Here is an 8,833-nt window from a genome sequence, read left to right on the forward strand (position 1 = left end):
GAGTCTTGCTAGGTCGTTTCGCTCCACCGGTTTCCGAGGGCCAGTTGCTGTTAGAAGTCACCCGCTGCCGCATATCATCCGTCGTAGCGCCCCCACCGCTGCTCAACCGTTGCTCCGCTGTTGCCGAGAATCACCCGCCGTGCTGCTAGCGCTCCCACCGTTGCTCAACCGTTGCTCCGCTGTTGCCGAGAGTCACCCGCCGTGCTCCTAGCGCTCTCACCGTTGCTCAAGCGTTGCTCCGCTGTTGCCGAGAGTCACCCGCCGCACTGCTAGCGCTCTCACCGTTGCTGCGCTGCTCCTGAGAGTCAACCGTCGTGCTGCTAGCGCTCTCGCCATCATCCGCTCCGACCCGACCGCACGACCACAACGAACGTCACCTCTCTCTCGCTCTCCCTCTCTTTGGACATAAGGTTGCTAGCACTCTAGTCGTAGGGCCGTGTGTGTGTGTGTGTTCGAAGTAAATACACTAAAATAGTGTGTTTTATTTGGTGGGGGTTAGTGGGACCTTCGCCGGACTCTGGATCGGCTGAGTTCACCTCAGCCTTTGACAAAACCCACCTCATAAAGTCATACGAGTTCGTTATGAACCATAATTATACCAGTTCCGCGTAGAAAAAAGTAAACTAGTTGGTAGAAATTCTAGTTCGAAAACTGGTATTAAATGGGAAAGTCATACCAGATCGTCATGAACAATAATTATACCAGTTCTCCGCAGTGAAATGCCAAANACGAGTTCGTTATGAACCATAATTATACCAGTTCCGCGTAGAAAAAAGTAAACTAGTTGGTAGAAATTCTAGTTCGAAAACTGGTATTAAATGGGAAAGTCATACCAGATCGTCATGAACAATAATTATACCAGTTCTCCGCAGTGAAATGCCAAACCAGCCAGTATAAATACTAGTTCATTACCCATAATGTGCTAAAGCGACGGCTTACCATTTCGGCGATTTCGAACAACTTATGCGATCAGCGACATCTGTCTTTGAATAGGCGTAACCAAAACTAAAACGTGGTTAATTGCTTTCACCACAAATGTCGGCTGTGGCGTTGAGTGAAGACTACCCTGCAGGGAAAGCTACCAGTTGTGAACCAGAATGCTACCAGTTTGCGTTTCAGCCCAACTAGTTCCCGTTGTATCCTTTTTCAATGTTAGCGACTGGTATTTTTAACATGGCGGTGTCATAGGAGATGTCAATTGTCCGCTCCTGCATCAGCTTGCCACCAGTAGAAATACTAGTAGCATCACACCAGTTGACGGGATAGACTGCCTATTCATCCCCCGTGAAAAGCATAAGTATGTAATTTTGCTCGCGTCGCTGCAGCAGTGGCAATGATCGACAGAGTAAAGCTTTGACACACCAAATCAAGATATCCGAGTTCGAATCTCAGTGAGCGAATCTTTTTTTTTATTTTGGTTTTTTTTAATTTTATTTTTATGAATAGGCAGTCTATCCCGTCAACTGGTATGATGCTACTAGTATTACTACTGGTAGCGTGCTGATGCAGGAGCGGACAATTGACATCTCCTATGACACCGCCGCACAGTGCTTCTCTTCCATATAAAATGTGGGCAAAAATATAATTATGGACGGATTTAAATGAAAATTCTCTTCTTAGTAAAATTGAAGACGCTAAATTCAAATATGCAATTTGCTTTTGGATACCTTTCATACTTTCACTGTAAATGCAGTTTGAAGTTGAAAATGTGTGTTCTTGTGGCTTTTACATATAGTTCGTTCTATTTTCAAAAGTGAGGTGTAAAATGACAGGGCTTGGCCTGTAGATGTGCAATACAGTTTTTCATTTTTGAAAAGGGTTGCCACCTGTTACCTATTTTATTAAAATTATTTAATAAGTTAAATGAATTAGATATTACAATGTGGGTATAAATTGAACTAGTTTTGAAAATACTTTACTAACTGAAACTGACTGAAATATGTATGAAAATATGTATGAAAATATAAGTATCAGAAAAATTAAAAAAATTTACATATTAAGAAAGTAATAAGTGAAGAGTACAAACATTCCTGAGTTGACTTAAGATTCCGGTAATTTAAAAGCAATGTAATCAGAACAAATCACTGATTGACAATGTATGTATTTGTAATAAAACAACAAATACGATGGCATAATCTTATGGTTTGATGTAATTATTATTTAGTTTAACTAAATTCGACTTTACAAACAGGTGGCAACCCTATTCGTAATATTTTTATGCTAAAACCTCCTTAAACCTCTTCCGTCTGACTCCCTTATGGTGATACCTATCTATTTCAATTACCTAATTCCGTTAATTCAAGTGAAATTTGATTTTTAAACAGGTGGCAACTCACTGCATGTAGTTAATACACATTTCGATTGATACCCAACTCTTAATAATTCATTTAACTTATAAAAAAACTTGAATCTAATTTTTTAACAATCTAGTTTTTTAACAGATGGCAACTCTTTAAAAATAAAATAAATCTTCTATTATCTACAGGTCAAGCTTTTTAATCTAATACTTCATTTTTGAAAATGGATCGAATTATGCAGATCTCAAGGCACTTCTAAAAAATGAAAAAATAATTTTATGCATTAGGGAAAAACGCATTACTTCAGAAAGTGCAAAGAATGAGCAGGTTTTTATTTCTTCTTTTGAAAGCTAAGAGTTCGTACTAATTAACAAAATAATAAAAAAATAACGTATTTTTACATATATTTTTTATTCATTCCATTAAAATTTACCATTTTTTGAAATTTTGCTTAAAAAAAATTGTTTTCTGGAATACCACAGGGGCACCCTGTGTTTAATTTTATTCCAAAATTTTAATTCCGGTAATTCTCTACTATCTATATGGAAACAAGAAACGTCAAAACAACATTTTATTTCAAAGAATATATTTTTGACATTTTTTTCTATGAAGAGCTTACGCATGTCTATGCTCTTATTAAAATTCTTAGTGTAAAATTTGTCGACTTTAGTGCCCTCCTGGCGGCATATAATTTATTTTTTAGGGAAATGTCTGTTTAATCCTTTTTAGTGGATAAATTGTCTTTAAAAAATACCAAACAAGTTCACATTGTAGATAACGAATTTTTCGATTTTTACCCACTTGCGCCGTGTTAAAAATATCAGTCGCTAACATTGAAAAAGGATACAACTTGAACTAGTTGGGCTGAAACGCAAACTGGTAGCATTCTGGTTCACAACTGGTAGCTTTCCCTGCAGGGTAGCTTTGCATGAGAGTTGTCACATAAGAATCTGTTAAACAGGCTTTGCGTGTAAGCGGTTACCCAACGCATAGTACTTAACAAGTATAATTCTGTTGGGCTTTGATTTTTACTTAAAAATGATATAGCAGTGCAAGTATGCATAATTGGGCTATTAGAAGTCTGCTGGGATTTGATTTCTACTTAAAAATGGTATAGCAGTGCATTCACTGCCAAGAATGCATAACAGAGCCTTGACACTCGCGTTTGTTATACCCGAGCGCACTTGTGCACAAGTTTATAAAAACTTTGTTTACATAACAGTTGTTTGTAACAGCCAAAACGAATCGAGATAGATATAGACAAATGTATACATAAATGATCAGAATGAAAAGAAAAGTCGATTAAGCCATGTCTGTCTGTCTGTCTGTCTGTCCGTCCGTCCGTCCGTGTACACGATAACTGGAGCAAAAATTGGGATATCTCAACGAAATTTGGTATGTAGATTTCCTTTTATCCAAGATAGGTTGGCATTGAAAATGGGCGAAATCGGACCGTAACCACGCCCACATCCCATATACCGATAGTTTTCAGAAATACGAAAACTGCGATACTACTGAAGCTTATTCACTGAAAATTGATATTTACAATGATTTTTAGACGTAAATAAGAATACTAAAAAATTTTGGAAAATGGGCGTAGCCACGCCCACTTATGATTACATGTGTATACCTTGGTGTTCTCGACACCAATTTCTCCCAAACTTGGCACAGTTGTTAGCCTTGGCAAAACATACCAGAAGGCTGATAATTTTTAAAATCGGACAATAACCACGCCAACATCCCATATAGCGGTTATTTAGAAAAACTAACTACAAAAGCTAATTTATTGAATTGATGTTTGCAATTACTCTTTAGCAAAAAACACGTTTATGATAAAATTTTGGAAAATGGGCATGGCACCGCCCTTTTATGACCAGGTATGCATATTTCGGTAACCGTTCGATCAGTTTGTACCGAATTGGTACGATTATTGAGCTTACCACATAAATGCAAAAAGTTAAAAATTATTGAAATCGGACTAAAATTACTCCCAAATTTGATATAACTGTAAATTTCAGAAATTCTTGAAACTTCGATGTTTCGAAATTTAAGGACGCTAATTTACTCAAAATGTATACTAACAATCCCTTGAAAAGAAGTAACATTATTATAGAATTTTGGAAAGTGGGCGTCTTACTATCGAAATTGTTAGAAATAGGAGTAGAACCTCTCTTCTTACCGGAAATGATAATCCCGGAATCCCGGTCCTTTTAAGGTCTCGAAAATCTCGGGATTATTTGCCTAGAATCCCGGGTTTTTCGGGATTTGTAATTTACACTGGTGGCAATAATAGAAACGCTCTATGTTGAACAGTTTTAGCTATATTTCTTTTGTTTATTTAATATTTAACATTTTTTATAAATGTGTAGCTCAATATACATATCACACCTTGCGGCAGGCAATTTTGCACAAAAAAAAATAATAATATATTCGCCAAACCAAGGGCCAAATATAGTTAAATTGCGTTCTTAATTTTTCTCTCTGACGTCAGAAATTTTAAAGATATAAGCAATTGAAAAAATGATTTAAAATTTTCAGTGAATATACTTAAAAAACCAGTATGGGTATCAAATGAAGGAGAAGATTCAGAGTTAAAACACATAACATTTTTTGGTGCCCTTTTATAATTTAATCCTCGAAATCCTTGAAATTTTTCGTTACTTATTTTTGAAAAAATTATGTGTTTAGGACTAATTTTATTAGCTTAAAAAAATAAAATAGATTAAAGGGACATTTTCAATTCCTATTCGTCCTTGTGAACCCAAAAAAAATATTTCATTTGGTGCCCATACTTTTGTTTTACATTGCACTGAATTTTTTTAAACAAATTTTGTAATTAACCATATCTTTGAAATTATAATGGGCCCTAACCGCCAAAATAACGTAAGTGAAATTTTTTTCAAAATCTTCGTTTTGATGCAGAAATGCATCTAGATGCTCTAGGAATATTTCTGCATCAAAAAGAAAATTTTGAAAAAATTGCGCTTACGTTATTTTGGCGGTTAGGGCTCGATAAAGTCTTTTTAATAAAACCATGACGTCAGAGAAATGCCCATTTATATGCAGTTAATTATGTGAAATATGAGGTAGACATTTATAAAAAACAATTAAATTTTGGATTAACAAAAGGAATATAGAAAAACTGGTCGAATTAAGGCGCTTCTTTTATTCCTGCCACCAGTATATGAACGTATTTCAACCAGAAAATAAATATTTTATTTTATTTCTTTTTGCGTCGAGCATTTTTCGACATACCCAGGGTTGCCACTGACGAAAAAAAATATTTACCATCCACTTGGAAAAAATCTACCAAATCTGGAAAATATCAACCAATAACCTTTTTTTACATGGTGACATGGTATTTGAGATCATATTAATGGCATCTTCGCGGTTTTTCTTAAACCAAAAGCGAAAGTGGTGAAACTAAAGGCAACAACGAAACTTTATCATTAAAAAAGCGCTTGGTATTTTTTTAAATATTTTAAGTAAACATTTTTTTGTTCTTTTTTTATAAGAAAATGGTTTTCGCTTTAACTAAACGCATACAAATCAAGGACGTTTACAACATTCCGAAAAAATCAAAAATATTTCGTCAAAATTTCGAACTTTTTACTCTGATTTTTTAGAACTATTTTCGGTGTGCATGGAATTGTGTGTAACCAACAATGTGCAGCTAAAAACTCCATTTGATTCAAAAAATATATTTGCCGCCGGAACTTTGTGTTTTAATTTTCATTTGATATTTATAAAAACTTGCGGTGATTTTATATTTTTTTTTGTACAATCATAGCGTGTAAATACAAGCCTGTCCATTTTTTCTTTTTTTTAAAGAAACATTTAAAATGCTCAAATGTTCAAAGGCTCCTCAAGATTTCAGTGAAATGAGTTTTTAATGGAGCACGATTTGTTCGCGTTTTATCGATATACATACTCACATATGTAAATATGTTTGTATGTACGTATATAAAAAGTGTGCATTAAGCATTCCAAAATTAATGCAATAAAGAAGACTACACTTTTGGAAATAAAATCATAATACAAAGATAACTACGTAAAATAAAGCGGGAACAAAATTTTAGTCGGTTTTCAAATAAAATACTTTAACAAAAGTGTACCAGAATGAGAAAAAATTTACCTTTTTACCAACGCAAATTTTTTCTACCAATTTTGGTAATAATTTACCAAAGTGGCAACTCTGGTTGTACCTTAAGTTACTTTATGAGAAATGTACACACTGAAGTATTTTAAATTCATATAAATTTAATTACTGTCTTTCGTTTTGTTACTTATGAAATAATGTTCACTTTAAATCAAAAATACGTTTCAAACCCATTTACTTACTGTTTATTATATGGTAGGAGAGCTTCTCAAACCATATTGATGCAATTTTTTCATGTTAAGTCGTTGAAAAATAATAAATATCTAAATCCCGGGACTGATCCCGGGATCCCGGGATTGAACCAACGACACTCCGAAAATCCCGTGATCGTAAAAATCGAAAAATTAACATCCCTACTTCTTACCATGCAACGGTAGTTTTCAGAAAGGTGAAAAACTATATTTATTAAAACTGTTATTGGGCAACTTTTATAGCGTTCTAGACAATAAAAGGAATCAATCTAGACGTGGCAGGTTTATGTGCTCTCATTAGAAAATAGTAAAAAAAACAACTTCTTTAAAAGGCTACGACCAGCACATCGTCTGCAATTGGAAAATGTAGCCAAACACGTGTGTGCTCCATTGTACAGTATACTATTGAACTATGATCCTCTTACACCACTTTTTTCTTACCTATTAAATGAACGGCCACTGCAGGTGGCATCACAAATATCCCCACCAGCAGATCAGCTACAGCCAAACTCATCACAAAACAGTTCGTGACCGTTTTTAGACGACGCGTTGTTATAACGGCCAGTATGACAAGCGTGTTGCCGATGATAGTGACCACAATAAAGGTGCTGAAGACAGCAATTAGACAAATGCCCTGCCACGACAGCATCAAGTCGTAGAAACGCGCCCATTCCTCGTCCGCGTCAATGGTAGTTGTGACGTTCTTCATAGTATTGGTCATAAACACTATTGGGGGAGGGTTGATGATATTGCTGAGAGATGTTGTGTTGGCACTGACATTTGCTGTCAACACCAGCGAGCGATTGATGACATCCAGCTCGTACGCACCATACACGAGCGTGTTGGTAGTTGAATCCATGTCAGTTATGGGAGTGTGCAGCAGAGCCAATGAGCCATTGTTGCTGTTTTCATGGTGATTGTTATTATTGTTGGCACTGTAATACATCTCATATGGCATTTTTAGTGTTGTTTTCTTGAAAATTGCACTCCGCGTGTTCCCTGGTGATGAGTTATTCACGTATTTTTGCGGCGAGCTGTAGTCATTCACATTACTATTTCCAATTGATACTCTCCAAATGGTGGTACATAAGTTGTCGTCGAAATTTATATCGGACAGTCGAGCTTTCATCATTGACTTTCATTTGTAAGTTTTTGGTGATGTAACTTAACCTTTTTAAGCAGGATTGGATGAGTTTATGGATGGCCACTGAAAGATAAAAAAATATTTATAAATTGGGTGAGTTTTTTGGAAAATAAATTAAGTAATATCCTTTAATTTCAATGAATGTAAAGTAATGCAATTAAAATAAATGAATGACACTATTCGGCAACATTTTATAGCCCCCTGGACCAGATATACACATAGTGCAGCAATTCATCGGCTCCGCTGGCTTGACTATGTCGTTCGAATGGAGAGAAACGCTCCTGCTCTGAAAGTATTCAACGCAGGCCGCGATGCTTGTAACAGAGGAAGGCCCTATCTGCGTTGGGAAGACCAGGTGGCACTTGGCATTTCTAACTGGCGTCAGTTGGCACAGAAGAGAAATGACTGGCGTGCTGTTTTGAACTCGGCCGAAATCTTTTAGGTGGTTACAGCGCCAATAAAGAAAGAAAGAAGAAGAAGAAGTCTTTATTAGAGCTACAGAAGCCAAATCAACAATTTTTAGAATTTTTGTCTGTCTGTATGTTTGCACGCGTATCACCCGAAAACGAATGCATGGAATCTAATTCATTTTTCACTGATGTATCGCTAGTGGTCTAATTTACATTATAGAAGCAACAAAATTAGAGAGTTGCAACTTGTTTGAAAATTGATACGGTAAAGTAAATCAAATAAAACCCCTCTTTGAGGTAAAATTTTCGAGTGACGAAAGCTGAACTAGAAACACAAAATTTATGATATCAATTTCGTGACGAAAATTATACGCATTTTTTAACTGCCTTTCAAACGTAGGGAAAATCCTTTTTATTCATACGAATCGTTGCAAAAGTTCTGTTTTTTTTTTCAATTGTGTTTCTAGCAATAAACGAAAATTCGCAACGTTCCGAATAAATAAAAAAAGATTTTCCGTACGTTTGAAAGGCAGTTAAAAAATGCGTATAATTTTCGTCACGAAATTGATATCATAAATTTTGTGTTTCTAGTTCAGCTTTCGTCACTCGAAAATTTTACCTCAAAGAGGTGT

The 8,833-nt window shown here is 35.6% G+C and overlaps 1 protein-coding gene across 1 annotated transcript in view; it reads right to left on the bottom strand.

The window, feature by feature from the left end:
• Window positions 1-7,828, bottom strand: part of LOC108360942 (putative tyramine receptor 2) — a 138,575-nt gene extending 130,747 nt beyond the window's left edge. Inside the window, exon 1 of the mRNA XM_017613426.1 lies at window positions 7,089-7,828. Within this exon, the coding sequence (XP_017468915.1) occupies window positions 7,089-7,779 (691 nt within the window). The 5' untranslated portion in view covers window positions 7,780-7,828. The remainder of the gene's footprint in view (window positions 1-7,088) is intronic.
• Between the last annotated feature and the right edge of the window lie 1,005 nt (window positions 7,829-8,833).

The sequence above is a fragment of the Rhagoletis zephyria genome, unplaced genomic scaffold (assembly GCF_001687245.7).
Source record: "Rhagoletis zephyria isolate East Lansing unplaced genomic scaffold, Rhagoletis_zephyria_1.1 Rzeph_scaffold_00660, whole genome shotgun sequence".
In the NCBI taxonomy this organism is placed as follows: domain Eukaryota; kingdom Metazoa; phylum Arthropoda; class Insecta; order Diptera; family Tephritidae; genus Rhagoletis; species Rhagoletis zephyria.